Consider the following 17206-nt stretch of genomic DNA (forward strand, 5'->3'; position numbering starts at 1 on the left):
TTACCTGGGGCAGCCGGTGTGGCGCGCCGAGAGAGGAACCGCTTCTTAGAAGCTGCCATTATTTTAAGAATAAGGAAGGGGCTGGAGCCGTTGCGACACGCGGGAGGGGATGTTCGCAGCATTCAACTTCCAGATTTCTCAGCACAGCCCGTGCGGCGCTCCCCGGGCATTTCGGATGCAAAACTTGCCTTGAAATTGCCTTACAGGGAAGCCTTTTTATGTCAGGTTTTTTCTTCCTTGAGGTGGAAGCCCTCAGGAGCATCAACATTTGGGAATTAATTTGAAAGCAAGCAAACAAAAAAGCCTCGTGGGGCCGAGTTAGGGAGTTTTGCAAAAATCCAGCTTCTAGGCAGGGCTTTGCCGTTAAGCCAGCGCGTGGTGAGCCTGGTTGGCAGTAAAGCCCAAGGAGCTAAATTCTGCTCAAGGTCAGGAATTGAAGGGCAAGGTCACGGCGCTGTTGTGCTGGGCTGGGCCAGAAAGGGCAGATGTAGCACAGGCAGGGGCCAGGACCAGGCAGGGCCAAAATAGCCAGGGCCAAACACGGGCCAGGGACTGTCTGTGAGAGCAAATCTGGTTTTCTAAGTAGTCGTCAAAGGATGAGGGCTGGGAGAAACTGGGTACCATCGACCTGAGAAACCACTTAGGATTTGCGTTTTGTGCCTCCCCATCTTTCCCCAGCCCTCTCCCGGGCTGTCTTTGTACATTCAGAGCAGGCAAGGCCTTTTTTTCCCCCTTCCTCTGTTTAAAGCAACTTGAAAATGGGCCCATGGGGAGCAATCCTGTATTTTCAGCAGGGATCAGCATTTCCCGGTGCTCAGCACACACCGTCGCACACTCACTCTTGAAACCGGAGCGTTAGGAGCAAATTGCACTGGCCGGTTGCACCTCCAGCGCTGCCAAACCCGGCAAGGCTGCCAGAGAAACAAAGGCAGCCCTGTCCTCAGCTGGAGCTTCCCGGCCATATCCGCATCCCATTTTCCTCCCTGGACCAGCACAAAGGCTGCACCCAACGGCAGGAGCGTATAGCCGGGGCTGGCTTGTGCCAGGCAAGTCAGCTCCCTTCATTGCTAATAAATAACTCCCCATGGTCTTGCATTTATAGGGATGAAGAAGGGAAGGGGAGGAAGCATAGCACAAGTTGTTGGCTCTTTTGCTTGCGTGGTGCATGGTTCCCGGAGCATGCATGCCTTGGAAACCACTTGCACATGCTAAATCTTGCAAAGGTTCAAAGAGCTGATTTTAGTCCTGCTGAGCTGCAGGCAGCCACGTTCAAAGGGGTCTTTCCCCAAAAGATGAAGTGGTCTCACCCGAATCACCCTGCGCTCGGAGCATCTGCAAGAAAGAACGGGCTGGGAAAAGGGATCGCTATTCACAGCCGGCACAGCCCCTGCCAGATCAATCAGATGCTGCTGGGATGGGTTGTTTTGGCGCGCCGGGGCTTATTGTTCGAGCGCCAACAACTAAACATGCATGTGCATGTGGTATTTTTAACCTGCAGTTTAATTGCGAGGGGTTTCTCTGTAGTTTAAATGGAAATTGCTGTGCTTGATTAGCAAAATATACGTTGAGGTCATTCTCGCCCCATCAGCCGCTTCCCCTGCGCAAACAAGCTCCGGTGGATGCGAACTCCCGTTTCTCCCCACTAGTGAGCAGTGGGAAAGTTGCTCTGATTATTTAATAGTTATTTTCCTTGAGCCCTACACGCAGCAGACATTAATCCAGCCCGTAAGGTACTCCTCTTCATTATAGCAGTGGGCAAAGATGCCATTATATGGCATATAAGCCAATTTTTATATTCTTCTAAACTTGGGAAAAGAGTGTAGGACTTAGCAGGTTTCGCTCCCCAGCCCATGTGCGCTTTTATCAGCCTTTATGAAGTATCAGCATTGAGTTTTGGGAGGAGGGGAAGCCAAGGGAAGAGCCCCGGCATGGCTGAGAGCTGAAATAAAGTCAGATGTGACCGCCGAGGTCTCGGCTTGCGCCTCGGCCCTGGAGATGGGTACGTGCCACGTGAGTTTGGATCCAATGCGACAAAGCCGCGACCCAACCGGCAGCGACTCTCGGTGCTTTTGGCTGGAGCCTTTGCCCGATGCCCACTCACGCAGCCCCCCGAGGAGAGGGCTGTTGCGGAGGGAAGCCCCATTTCAGCCAGCTGCTCAGGACAGTTGTTTTTGGCAATAAAGATGCAAAACAGGACCTGGCTTAGTGCACAACCTAAGACCTGGGTCCAGCCAGAACTTCCCCTCATCTCCATCTTACGCTTCGGAAACCACTTGCTGTTTGCTGACAGACCCTCCCCGTCGGTGGCTTTTGGGTGTCCTCATGGGCGACAGGTTCTGAAGAAGTTCATGACACGAAGCATTACTTAATCTCTTCATCCCTCCCTCCCTCCCGCGTCCCAGCAATCCAGAGCAGGTTACCAAACACTGACGCCCCCGCTGCCTCACCGATGGTTTTTGCATCGAAACCTTTGGGGCAAAGCTTATAGGAAGAGGTCCAGGTCCAGGGTGAGGCCAAAACTTCTCATTTCTTCCAGTCTCCAGACCACAGAACACTGCTGTCATCCAACCAATGCAGTTTTACTCTAACAAGCATACAAAGCCCTGAAATCTTGACTAAGAGGTTTGAGTATTCCAGATTTTAATTTAAGCTTGTTCAATGCAAACAGACCCAACCTTCACCAGCAACTACCAGAGGTGGGGGAGGCGGCTGTGCATTCCCTAACTCAGCCTTAAGCAAAATGATTAAAGCCAACAGTTTGTTGGATGAAAAGTGTAATAATCTGAAAATTCTCCTTTTCACCTGCACAGAAGAGTTGCTCTTGTAGAGTAGGTTTTTCTATATATTGTTTCTGTATGTACTGTACAAGTAACTTATTCTTGAATAATGCAATTTTACCATAATATAAAAAAATCTGCTCTTAATAAACTGTTTTTAGAACTTGTTTCTCACTTCTCGTCTTTAGCCTGATTCTCTCTAGGTGCCCGGATGCTATTTTAACAGATACTGAATTAATGGCTGCCAAAAGACAGAAACCCTCCCTTAGAAATGAAAAGCAAGCCGCCAGCCTATGGGACGAGCTGTTCCTTCGCAGAACTCATTCAAGGAGTCCTGCCCCAAGCCACCATCGCTGTGACGGTCTCATGCCCCCTGCTGCCCACCTGAACATGAATTCACTGCATTTTACTGCACTGCTGACCTGGAAGGATTAAGACAGAAGCTGCAGCGGTATTTGTGTTCCCCCGTGTTTTTCGCCAAGCCACAACGGGATGTAACTGCTGCCTGTGAAAGGTTGTACATACAACAGCTTGTCCTGCCTCTGAAGGGCAACTGCAGCATAACCCAGTTTAACCAGCATCGCCTTTTGGTTAGGTGCTGGCGTTGTAGGATATGGACCATACAGACCGGTTAGGACCACAGCTCTGTGTGAGCAATGCTAACTAGTCTGCGCATTACCGAAGGAGGCGATAGTCAATTTTCCCCATCTTTTACCAGTCATTTTGCCACGGAATGCTTACCCCGATTTCTTCCTCTCCTTCTCCAGCAGCACCACGTCTTGTGTAGTTTTATCGTCTTAAGCCTCAAGGCCCATTGTGCCACCAGCCCGAACGGCTACGGCATTAGGGAACAGACCTGAATGCAAGAAATTGTTTAAAACCTGTACCGAACTTCTGATCTTCAAACCTTTGACTTGTTTTTGCAATGGCCCTGCAAGTCAAATATGACTGATTCGGTTTCGGGGCGGGGGGAACCACGCGATAGGGCAGCAGCACGCAACAGAAACACACGGCAAAGCTTACCTGATGCTAAATAAAACATTCACGCCAACTTGGATCGAAAGCTGGAGAACACGTTAAGGAAAGATACTGGTAAAACAAGACACAAACACTAAGTAGGTCAGTTTTTAAAACTTTTTTTATTTTTTAATTTTTTTTTAAGTTTTTATTTTATATTATCTACAAAGTAAAAGTTTTCTTAACTTAAAAGTTACATCACTGTCTCACGATAGTGATTATCTCATCAAACGTGATTTATAAATAATAATTCATCAGTTTGACGATTAGAATTTTTTTTTTTTTACTGAACCTGTTTCAAGTTTAGTTAGAAGTAAAAGGGATCTCCAAGTCTTGATTTTTAGTGATAATAGCAGCAAGAATCACTCTTGTTACTTCTTTTGCTAGCTGATGAGTTCATAACTTTGAAGGGTCATTAAAAAATAAATAACTTCCAGTTTTCAGCAAGCAGAGTTGGGGCACTTGCAGGACTCAGATACAGTGCATGGAATTATGGAATAGCCCACAAGTTCCTAAATGCCTCTACTCAGTCCGAATCTCTCCCACTGCAAGATGAACTGTTAGCATTCCTAGTGGATGTTACAAGAAATCAATTTTTTTTTTTTAAACAAAATAAAATGAAATTCTAGTTTTCTGTGCTTCCAGTTGGCAGAAGCAGTAGAAGGAGGGTATTTGGCCTACAAAAGGTATCCAGCCTTTCAGTTATTCCAGATGAGCCTTACAACTGCTGTTGGTGGTGGGCTTGTACTGTAAAAAAAAAGTTCAAATGTAAATAATAAATTGGCAAGCCACACAACAGTTTGCTAGTAAAGTGGTCACAGGACAACTACTGAGCTGAACTTTTTCTTTTTTTTTTCTTTTTCTTTCTTTTTTTCTTTTTTTTTTTTTTTTAAATGAACAAAACAAAACCCTGCATATCAAGATGTCCTTTGGATGTTTTTTTCCCTACCTAAACCCTCAGAAAGCAGCCTTGTTCTGCTCACAAATTCCCCAAGAAACAAAATCAGGTATCTAGTTCACTACAAAAGTTTAGAGGCTGTTTGGAAACGAGTAACAATAAAGAAACCTAGGTAAGGTTAAATTTAAAGCGGAAAGAAGTCATACAGCACCTACTTTTGCCAAAAAGTAAAGCTGCAGAATGTTACTCTGAATTAAAGATTAGACTTCACTTGTCACTTTACTTCAGTCATTAGAAGTCTAACAGCCCTACCCCCAAGCAACATTTTCACTTCTATCCTCGAGACCGATCACTTTAAATTTAATAAAACCCCGATCATTATAAACAGGCTACACAGACAGTCCATCCCCCACGGCAAAACCACAGCAAAACCTGGAAGAACACAGTCCCGCAGTGCCAGTGTCTGCATAGTTATCCATTTCTCTGCTTCAGCTAGAGAGAAGCAAAGTCTTTGCTAAATTAGCTAAATCTCGTACGCTTATCTAGACTCGCATTCGGGCTGGCAAAGTATAAATGCGAAATGCAGAAACAGTCTGCCTGCAGCAGCCTGCTGCTCTACAAGGACATCTTAAGGTTTTTTTTTGTTGTTGTTCTTTTCCCCAAATCTGGTTCATAACAGTTCTCACTACCACGACCTGGCTCAGTTAAGGTGCAGGTCTCCCCGGCACACACTCCTCACCTGAAGGGTGCGTCATATAGGGGAAATGTGTTGTTGTCGAGACTGGAATGGGCTGTAGTGCACTTTGAGCGATGGCGGCTTGGGGACCACCAGGTGGCTGTGTCGTCATTAGCATCATTGGAGCATGGGCAGTTGGGTGAGAAGGAACCATTCCTGACTGTACATGAGCCTGAAACAAAGAGCTCTTTAGTATAATGGTCACAAGGAGGCATCACTCCTGGCCACATGACTATCAAGTTTTCTCCAGCTGTACCAGTAAATCCAGAGATTTACTCCATTTTAACTAGATTAACTATAGGGATTAAGTCAGAGATCTTAACACAAAAATAATAACTAAAAAAAAAAAAGGGGGGGGGGGCCTCAAATCCTTACTGCTGGCTCTGAGTCACATTCTCAATTTTAGCCATTTGGACAGTGAGCGCTGGGAGAAACTGCCAGCATTAAACAATTTAAAAAAAAAAACAAAAACAAACCTCAGCAACAAATCTTCAAAACATTACTGTTAGTAATTTAGATCAAAGCACTTCCTATGCAGAGAATGCACCGGGTACAGATACGAACTTCACACGCGCTGGGAGCCTGGCATCCCTTCCTCAGCTGCTCATTACACAACTCCACATTCTTTCGTGGCTCCCTGCCCTAGAAACCACTCTCTCCAGTGACCTGTGCCCACATTATCATTCATCTAAGCAGTCATCCTAAAATGAGTGATTTCATCCCTTTATACTGTTAGGTCAGCTTTGTTCTGTTTCCAGTTAAGCTCATCACAGTTAAGGTCCTTGTGTAATCTAAGCAATCATAGTTAAGTCTCAGCGGAAAAAAGAGATTGAACTTTATGATGGCTGATCACCTTCTGGCAAACAAGTTCAGTAACTTGTCAGTTGGCTCCTTTAGCTCAGAGCAGTTAATGACTCTAGAGGTCATCAATTTTTTGGTTTAAAAAACTAGTAAACACTAGTTTCTTAAAAGCACAAAACAATAAGGAACTCTTAAGAGCTCTCAGTGGGTTTCTCTTGGGGGGAAAAAAAAAAAAAAAAAGGCATTTGTATCTAAGGTTTGTTTTGTCCTACCACGTCCCATGAACAGAGCACTACAGTGCAATAATTGCAGCCTCACAAGTTTCACGTGCCAGTAAAGACAGATAGCAGGTAGTGGCTACAATTTTATTTCTTAAAGACAAAAGGGTTACTTGACTCGTCACAGACATTCCTCAAACTCGTTATCAGACTTGCACTGTATTAGTAGCACTCAAGAAGCCTTTAAAGGCAGGAACTGCAATTCAAATCTCACTCTTGCTCTAAAAAAGGCTTAGAAGATAAGGCTGTGAAACAGAAATACCTTTCAGGATCAGCACCATTTTTACTTTGACAAACATGCTATTATAGCAGCCATCATTATAAAGCAGCTATTCATATAGCAGCTGTATTCAATACACGCATTGGATAAAAATTTTCTGCTGGGGCTCAAACGCTTTGCAAATTGGCAGCTGACAGTACTCTGTAATGAATTTTAAAGTACTGTTTCTCAAGTGAGATATCTAACAGCTCAAGATTCATCTGACAACCTAAAGGGAAATTCAATTGATCCCCTGTGTTAGCCTAACTGAAATTCCTACTACATGGTATTTCAGAATTGTGTTCAGAAGTTGGAAATGAGGCTGCTAAGAAACTATTAAATCCAGTGATTAGTTTCCCCACAATGGAATAATTACACGCATTTAAAATTTCTTACAGAACTGTAGTTATTCCTTCATTAGAGATTTTTGAGGGAACTACTTCATTTTCAAAAGTCAGTTAGTTTGGTATAAATATCGTGGATTATAGATTGTAGTTTTCATCCAAAAAAAATTACAGCAGAAGAGACTGCAGAAGTCAAAAATCAAGGGTAAGGCAGGCTTTGCCTGTGATTGCTAAAACATCCTGACTGAGCAGTCAGTTCTGACTAAAAGTTGCATCCGATTTGCTTTAGCGAGGTTTGCTTATTTAAGTGCTTGGCACACAGAAAGGAAGGCAACGGTTGCATCCTATAGCGCAGGCTTGGGCCTGGCCGTGACGTGTACAGCACAATTCAGGTACAGTTTTACCTTTAAGCTGACCTTGAAACCAACACGTTTCATGTTTCAAGGCATGGCACTGAACATGCCACTAACCCAGGAGCTTGCAGCGAGACCCTTCTGAAGGCTTGTGTGCAAAGCACCTCGAGAAGCTCTACAACCTAGGCATTCACACCAGTGCTATCACACCAGAGCGGAGCAAATATCTTGTTTCTGGCAGAAACCAGAGCCTGGGAGGACATGGCAAGATGCCACAGCAGTAGTCAAGTTCGGACATCCTCTCCTTATCCTCCCACAGTACAAAAGCAGAGAAATGAAACGCCTAACGGAATTAAAAAGCTAAAAACTCAACATCAGTAAAACAACTCCTAAATAACTATTAATTCATTGGCTTAACTGACTGTCCCAGGGACCAAAGCAAAGATTTTATCAGAATTCTGCAAGGGACTGGACACCTGTTAGACTAACCTCCCTAATTACAGTTAGTCATGATATCCCAAGCTACTGTTAACCTGTATGAGAAGACATAAGCCAGACACCAAGTACTTGGTCTGCAGAAGAAATTGTGCAGGCAAATTACTGATTAATTGTCTGTTCCTTGACAAAGCACACTAAATCCATGAGATTTAGTAAACATCAGCAAATCTTTGCAATGCTGTCTTACGCAGAGCTCTTGATTAATCAACCACGTGCTTCCCTTCCCAAAATCCTTTTTTCAGTGAGTTGACCACAAGAGAGCAGTTAAGAGAAGTGGGTTTCTGATCCTGAAGTTAGGACTGTTCTTAAGTTGCCCAACAATCGTCGGGTATCTCCTGCATAAGCAGTTCATTTAGAACCACACACAGATGCATACACACACACACACACACACACACACGGTTTTCTTTCAGCAAGGATTGTCTTGCAGCCCATCTGAACTGAATCTCGCCTATCTCCCATTGCAGTGCTTTGCTACTCCCTAGTAATCCTGTGTAATATCCTTTATTGGATGCACTTGTATAAATTTGACTACAATGCAGAGCCTAAAACTGCCACCAAAAGCAGCAATTCAGCCTTCCTCGCTCAGCTCTCACCTCCAACCTTTCTGTATGCCAGCTCTTCCTGTGATCATGCAGTGAACCTGAGTAGTGAACCGATTTGACTGAGAAATAGCCTAAAATGGGGGTGAGGGGGCACACTTCAGTGGAATCATGTCCCCAGTCTGGTTTGCTGCATGGCCAAACAGTTCTGTGAGCAGAATGGTGGGGCAGGACAAGGATGGGAGCCGGGAACTGGGAAGAGAGCTCAATTTCTTTCAGTAGCAGTGCCACCTTAAGATGTCTTCATTAAACTACAGTTGTAGATGCACTGGGTGTTGGAAGCTGAGGTCCAAATATCTTGTAAAATTCTAAATAAAGGCAATGTACAGACAGAAACCTAAATAACACAACAGGTAGTCTGTGCTGAGAGGTGACAGAATGGAAATCACTTCAGCAGGCCCGACTGTCCTAACTTTGGGGCATTAAGACATTTAGTCTTGAAGGTTGTTAAACTGTGTTTACCTGGGGGACATGGGCCATGTGTGGCGGATTGGTATATGCAGGTTGAACATGGGAGGGATGAATGGTGAAGACTGTTTGTTGTGCTGTAGGAAAACTATTTTGTGGAGACTGCGTATTGGAGCCTGGCGTCATGGAAGGTGGGGTTGGAGCTAGACCTGCGTGGTAAATCGCCGACTGCTGTTGTGGGTTTGCCAGGTGGAGTGCCTGAGCAGCCTGGTGCTGATGATGCTGCAAAAGAAGACAGAAGATCATTTAGGTTATGGTCTAGAAGAGAGACACGTTTATTCTGTAAACTAGCGTAAGAAAGGTTTGCAAAACTGCTCTCGATAGTGAATCTTTTAAGTGGCAAATCTAAGGACCACCACACCTATGGTCATGAGGAAACTAATTTCAATTCCACCAGGCTCATTTTCTCCTTGCACTAGAAGTGATGTGAGCAGGAGCCTGGAAAATGGAACCTAGACTGACAGGTAAAAACAAGGAGACCCTGCAACTGTGGGGCTGGATATACTTCACAGTTGCACTTAGCAGCCCAAAGTTATTACCAGTAGGTAACTAAGGCATGCAGCACTATCACGAGGCCTATTTTGGTTTCAGCTGCTTGTCTTTGACAAAATACAATGAAACGCTTCTCAGCATTTATTTGCTATTTCCAGTTGTAACTCCGCTCATATTAAAGGTCTTACAAAATTACGATCCTTCCTTAATCGTAACATGGAAACAAGCTATACCTCATCCCCTGTGAAGAGGGAGAAATGAATGGTTGGACTCTGATACTGGTCCTTACTAAGGAAAAGGGACTGCCCCCAGTTTCCAGGCTAGCTTACCTAACAAACTATGTCATGAGCCTACCATCTTTGAGTCCTAGCCACTGCAAGCAGAGAAAAATTAACTTATATAGCTCTACTTCCTTCCTTCCTTCCAGAAAACAGAGGGGAACCTAGACAGCTCCCGTACAAGATCTGCCACATGCAGTTCGTTTGGGCAACTGCTCCATCTTACCATTTTTCCTCTCAAAGAAATCAATATATCGATGTCAAGCATCGGACTGATGCAGTACCTTCCGGTAGCGCGTGTTAAATACAACTTAAAGACATTCTCTCCCTTGAGTTCTGTTACCTGCACGGGGCTAGGAGCAGGGTGGCTTCCAGCATGTTGGTTTTGCTGCTGGCCAGTTGGTGTGGCAGAAGGCTGAGGATGCGGAGGATGCGGATGCAGGGTAGCATTAGGGTGGGCATACTGCTGAGCAAGTGAGCCAGTGGAAACTAGGATGAAAAAGAAGAATATTTAACAACAGCTACAGAACATGCATCTCATCAAGTCACCATCTGCACTTGAAGATTTCGCTATATCTCAAACATACTGTAAATATATTCCCTCCCCCTTCTAAAAAAAAATATTTATCTTGCAAATAGCTGAGTATCTTACCTTGCTTTTGTGTAGTTTGGTTTTGCAGGAAAGTCTATAAATAACCATAATTAGACAGTGCATCTTCCCTAGTTTGACAATGTAACAGATACTACATAGAAAAAAGCAGTATTTCATCTTTTGTTTTGTCAAACAGACCAGTTTAAAATATAAAATTTATCATTTTCATACAATTTAGTTTTTCCTGAAATATACTTTTCAAAGGTGTTACAAGCCATTTTTATTTCCACCATCCAAAAAATTCTTTGGCCTTATACCTGGCTAACCTCACCATGCTACTCTTCTGGAAATTGCTCACAGTACAGTCAGTGTAAAGTATATACACTGCATGTATGCTTAAGGGCTGTAGGGACACACAGGATATACATAACAGCTGAGAAAACTGAGGCTGCTTGAGCATCAAATTTTTGCTGAAGCCAGTATCTTGTACCAAAATAACTCATCTTTCCTCTCCCCTCAAGGCAGTCTTTTCTGGATCACCACCATTCTGTGAGCTTCTCAACATTGCCATGAAATTCTTAATTCCTTGAAACAGTAGCAAATAAGGTACAAAATTCCAAAAAAGGAAAACAAACTTAGCAACATAAAACTTTCACATCAGTGAAACCACATCTGTTGCTACAGCCACACCAGTCTCCAACAACAAATATTAACAAGTCCCTCCTTGAGGAGTCCTGCCCTGTTCTGCTTCGAAACGGGCCACACTACATTGGGGTTTTTTTTTCACTTCTGAGGGAATCTAGGGAAGTATGAAAAGCCATAACAATAGCAACTCTTCCTTTAAACACAAAGCATGCAACCAGAAAGCAAGACCCTAAGAAAATGAAGATGCTTTGCCTATTCCCCTCTATTGCTTTTTGATCTTGTGCAACAACCGGTCCACGGTTTGCAACTACACTTCTGCAGGTGACAACGCGCAGTACTCTCTCCAATATTACAGCTTGTCAAGGCTGAGGCTAGTTTTGCTGACAATAGTGCTAAGAGACAAACAGTCAAAGCAAACTCTCAACCTGCTCCTGAATCTGTTCCCTGCAACTGTTCCTTATTTGTTGTGCTACCTTTTTGTCATTCTGACAAGTTAATTACTGCTTACTATCAGCTTACAGCTTTTTTTAATGGGGTTTGTATTACATGAGAACTTGATGGCCCATGAAGTGCCTCTCTGCAGCATACCTTTAGAAGTGATGGGGTTTCTGGTGGTGTTTTCTTGCCCTAGTAAATAAACCTGAAAAGCAGGGCACAGGGAGAAACTTGGAGTGCAACTGTTCTGCCGCAACCACCTGCTCCGTGTATTCACGGCTAGCGAGATGCGTTATCTCATTTTTGCAAGTAACTGTTTGCTGCAGCTTCTGAAGAGTTTCAATGTGCTGGGCTCTAAGTTCATGAATACACAGAACTGCTTGAGTATATAAAGGATGAAAGACAAGATGGGTGGAGAAAACGGACAAAGATGTAGCTGCATCTGAAAGCACAATACTATTCAGCACAAGCAAGTCTCAAAAGGACAGCAACCCCACTGTGCTCTATTAACCAGCCCTGACACACCACTATCCTGTGCAAGTACTTGTTTTCCTCCAGTTTGGTTTGCTATAAAGCTTACAAATACTAGTTCTAAAATATTCAAACTCACTAGAATACATATATCACATTTAACTTAATCCCGCCCTGCCGTCTTGAAAGCTCTATGACTCTTCACTGAGCAAATGCTCCAACAGTGACGTGCACTACAGTTTCAGGCTATGAAGGCAGATCAACTTCATATACATTTGTAACCCTAAGTTGCAGTTTGAGTTGATCCTAACATACTTATGCATGAGCATGTAAGTGTACTTAAGCACAAGTGTACAAACATACTCATACACTATGAGCATTTCTGATTGAGAGGGGTTTTGAAAACACCTCGATATTTTCTATGCACACTGGCAAAACTACCAGTATCTTCTGCCATAGCGCTTTGTTACGCTTTCAAATGCAAGAAAAGTCTTTCTTTTCATATCGCTACTAAAATTTATTTTGCAGCAGCATCTCAACCATGCTCCTATTTGACTTTCAAACGCCACTCCTTCTTACAAGGACTACATGAAAATTATCAATGGAAACACTGATCATTTTTACAGTATGAAGTTTACGGTTTCCTACAGTAGGAAAACTTCTCAACCTCATTATTAAACAACACTCTGAAGAAGGCCAGAAGTTACTATCTCTGTCAAAGTAATAGAAATAAATGCATAGAGGGATTGACTTGTTTGCCGAAGGACATGCTGCCAGAGACCTTCCTCAGCTCTCACCCCACTGCTTCAGCCACAGAGCTCACACGCCTGACTACAAATTAACTTCAGCTCCATTCAAGAGGTATTAAAATGTATATGAAAATTAATTCCAAGTTCTAAGATATTCAAGGCTTCCCACATCCTGCCACATTACTTGTTAAGAGCCCCCGAAATAATGTGGTACTCCCTTAAACCATTTGTGCAATTCATCTTTCATTTCTTTATAGCCGAGAGAATAATAAACTAAGTTATTCTGAAGCACATACATTATACAATAAAACTTCACAATGAAGAATTACTCTCTTAAGAAACCAGTTAAACTGAGGAATAGTACCCTAAAGAACAGATACAGAAGCAGGAGGAGGATCAAGTTTTTGTCATAGTAGCAGCTCTTCCATAACCTTCTAATATCTTTTACCCACAGCTTTGCATTTAAAGTACCAGATTTTTTTATACTGAAGAATTTTTATTTGCCTCACTTGTCCTCTCCCCCATTTTGTCTTTAATAAATTACTCTAGTAAGCTCTACAAGTTTGGTTAAAACTAGTTCAGATGCTGCTGCAAACTATATTTTAATAGTAGTATTAGAAGTGTCTCACAAAAAATGTTATGTGGACACGTATCCGTGTACGTATCCTGTACAGATACTGCATACAAATCAGGAATGGTTCAGGACGAGTGGCAGCAAGTCCAAATTACGTGCACAGATCTTTGTTAGTTCAGACCCAGAGTTCAAACTTCAACTCTAGCAATGTAAAAGGTTTTCCATGTTTAGCTAGTGCAATTAATAGTTCCTGACAAACCAATGAAATCTATGAGACCAGCAAGCCTGTGAAGGAAGTCTTACAAAACAGTCACAAGAAATTCACCTGCTTAGCCATAACCAAAGCACTTTCACTGGGACTTTTTTCAAGAATTTTGGCCTGTTCATCAAAACAGCTCACGACACGTATCAAACAGCAAACAAGACAAGACAGGAGGTGGGAAAAAAGAAATATCACCCATCATCCAGCATTTTCCCCTACTGTCAGTACTTTGGAGATTTTCCAAATCGCCATCTAGTATCCAAGAAAGTGCTGAGAAAGCTCTAGGAAAGGACAAAACAGCTCTGCATATCTCCTTGCTGCAAGCAACCTCAGCTCATTCCAGCAGAAATGCAGTTTTCTCACCCTTTATGCCTTACGTTCCTCTCCCCAAGAAATACTCCCTGGGCTAACCCGCTCCACTTCAGCATCTTTTTCATCACATTGTTTCCTAACATGTAGTATTTACCTGCACTAACCTTGCAGGGACACACAGTGAAGATAAGTGATTCAGTAATGAAGTGAGCAAAAATATCAGATGGATTGAATTACTCAATTCAACTCTATAGAAGTGCAACCCATTTTTCTGAGAGGCAAACAAGTAGTAGTCAGCCACCAAACCCACAGAAGGAGCTGAAATCAAAAGAGGTCAGAGCAGCAGAAATCAAGCAGAACTCCCAGCTACAAGGGTATATGCAAAAACCATATAATGTAATTTCATATTTTCCCTGGTAGGAATTTCAGTGCTGCCAATGGTGGTCATCGTTGGTCATCATCCAAAGATGCACTGAAGAGCCTATTTTCAAGAACTGACCAGTGAACAAACTTCAAAACTATTGCCAGATCCAGTAAGATGGTGAGGATAACTACATTTAAAAGACCTGAATGGTAGGAAGCAAAGAAATAGCAAATATTTCTTTCATAATACAAACATTTAAAGAAGTCATTTTACACAGGTAGAGTGGACTTCACTTAAAAGATTATCCACGAAAGGAACGAGCTTATTAAAGTTATTTCAGTGCACCAAACCAAGACACATGAAAACAGGGCAGGTCAGCATCCTACAACACTAGTTCATGCAGAACCATTTCTACAGGAAACACAGGAAGTCTGTTCCAGAAGAGATTTTTGGAGAACAAGTGCTATTTCTCACATCCCTCTTGCATGAGCCAACTCAAAAAGCCCCAGAAGAGTTCCTGGCATAGGCTGCATGAACTTGCAGACAGACACAGCAACAAGTCTCACTGCAGGACAGGACCATGTTCGAAAATACCCTGAAATTGCTGTCCTCCTTTCCCATGTCTTGGGTGACAACTACAGCTCATCCTGCAACCACCCCACTTCCCCCCCAAACGAGCTTCCTCTAAGCGCTACGAACACCAACATACAAGGCAGTATTTTTTAGTTATCCGCCTTTCCCTGTACACGCACGCAACTGAAGTCTGTATGAGCTGTTGTGTACTCAGAGTACGGAGAACATCAGCCCATCGCCTATGCTGATGGAGGTCACCAGCTCGGGCAACACCACGTAGGAGCACCGGAGCCAGGTAACGTAACTGGTAACGTCCATCTGCCAAGGAGGAAGCATCCGATGCTATACACTGGCAAGGAGCCCCCATCTAGTCACTCTCTTTATAAAAATGACAACTGCACTCCTTCAGTGACACCGAAGTAACTCTACAGAAAGCTTCCTTCACCTCAGCTGCATCTCGAGTTATTTCCTCCCAGGGGCTCAGAAGTTGAGCCACAGCTTTTTAAAGAAATGAGGCACAAGACAGTTCTCCTTTTAGGAAGCAAATTAACTTGCCACGTTTTAAAATCCCATTTGGGCCATGAAAAGAAAGGGAGCAAGGCAGTTCACCTAGGTCTTAAGCAGAGGCTATCCACATGCAGCACGCACTTCTGGTTGCAGATGAAAAGACTGGGTAGTAAAGTTAGAGGTTATTCGGCATGCAAAATACATTTTAAAAGACTGAAATCAGCTTCCTGTCCTCATATAAATCTGTTCAACAGCTTCATTCCCCTGTCCATGGAAAGGAACCTTCCTGCGTTTTCCACATACTGGTTTGGTGCAAGGAAACTTGTTCCCTCAACACGTCCCATTCCTTTAACATCTGTTCTTTAGAAAGTGCTTTTCTGTACAATCAAAATTAGTACAAAAAACCCAACTCACTGGCAAAGTAGAAAGAAGGGCCTGTCTCCTTGCTGTATGGTATTTTGGGACATGCTGAATTTGGGAAATAGAAAGGTAAATTAGCCTCTTGCCACGTGCATACTTCCCGTCTTCTGGAAAGGTCAGCATCATTTTTTTTTTTTTTTAAGATTGTAGAACCATGCAGATATTTTTATTTACTTAGGTGCTATTAGAGCTGGATATTTAGTTTTACAAATGAGTGGAGATGAAACAACACAAGTCTCAGGTAAGCCTTCGTTCTAAACTGTGACACTGAGGTCTTCAGTTCTTAATTAACACAAAATTAAACTTTATGTCAATTAATGGTCTATTACAGTCCACTGTAATAAGAAGGTTAAAATGTAATTACATTAAAACAGAAATTGGCCCCTTGCTTTTTCAGCTATATCACTGTCATTCTTAACAGTTCCAAGACACCTTTGGTGACTGGTTCACTCTTAGTCCCTGGAGAATCCTCTGAAGTTTATATTATATCCACCATTGTACTATCAGGGTAATAGAATTTACTCTACTGCTGAGACAGAAACCAGATAAAGTTAGAGACAACACCAGACCAGTAAAACATATGCAGAAGGGGAAAAGGGAAGGGAGAATGGGGACAGGAATGAGAGCACAAAAAACAGGAAATGCATCTGTATAAAACCGAGGTCTGGTTTTACACAAGTTTGTTTTTAAACACAAAAGTAAAGTTTTTCAGAGAACCCCAGTTATCTGAAAACACAGGCAATTCAGCTACATGGTAAAACTAACACAAGTTCATTGTCACAGGAATCAATACATCCACCCTCTACTTAGACAACCACATTTTCTACTAACAGCACAAGACAAGTTTAGGTCTTTGTGCGACACAGACCAAGCACTCAAACTGCAAACCGTGGCCAGCAAACTCTACCAGCCCAACGATATTGGTATCGGGGACATCACACAGAGCCAACGCTTCCGAGACAGATGGTGGGTTCTGAAACCAACGTGCGGTTCAGCAGGGTAAGAGCGACAACTCTGCCTTCAGGTATTTGCGTGTGGCAGTTAAAGGTGCGTGTACTGCTCTGCTGCAGCAGTGCCTGCGTTTCAAACTTCCCTTGATAAGGACATCTAAGTGGCTCACGTCTCCAGAAGTTACGAGCTGAAGTGTGTAATAGACGTTTTTATCGTCTGGCTGGTAGACGGGAAGAAAAGAGAGTTGCTTGAACCTTTTCCTTCCCAATTGTGTTTTGAGGGGAAAAACGCAATGATTTAAACACTCCTCCGTCATATGTTTAGATGGGTCTACTGGTGACTGTGCAGCTCAGCTGCTCTGCTTCTCTTGAGCTCTTGTCAACACCGGGTTGGGAAACAGAAGCAGGACACTGTAACGACTAGCAAGGAAATCCCAGAAGTGCAGAAATATCCCATTAAACAGCATTAGACAAAAATACTTCTCATTAAAATGGAAGAGCACCTATCAACAAGTGTAGGTCACTGTATGCATTCTGGATTCAGCTATCTC

The 17206-nt window shown here is 43.1% G+C and overlaps 1 protein-coding gene across 7 annotated transcripts in view; it reads right to left on the bottom strand.

Moving 5' to 3' along the window:
- Positions 1-1498: 1498 nt before the first annotated feature.
- The window catches only part of ATXN2 (ataxin 2), a 54911-nt gene continuing 39203 nt past the window's right edge, over positions 1499-17206 (bottom strand). For 5 of the 7 annotated variants that reach the window (XM_082325405.1, XM_082325404.1, XM_082325403.1 and 2 more), the window contains 3 exons: positions 10145-10290; positions 9026-9253; positions 1499-5600 (listed from right to left, as the gene is read on the bottom strand). In XM_082325405.1, the coding sequence (XP_082181531.1) occupies positions 5397-5600; positions 9026-9253; positions 10145-10290 (578 nt within the window). In that variant the 3' untranslated portion in view covers positions 1499-5396. The remainder of the gene's footprint in view (positions 5601-9025; positions 9254-10144; positions 10291-17206) is intronic. The other 2 variants (XM_082325402.1, XM_082325400.1) reach the window with 1 other exon arrangement.

The sequence above is a fragment of the Platalea leucorodia genome, assembly GCF_965183815.1.
Source record: "Platalea leucorodia genome assembly, chromosome: 12".
In the NCBI taxonomy this organism is placed as follows: domain Eukaryota; kingdom Metazoa; phylum Chordata; class Aves; order Pelecaniformes; family Threskiornithidae; genus Platalea; species Platalea leucorodia.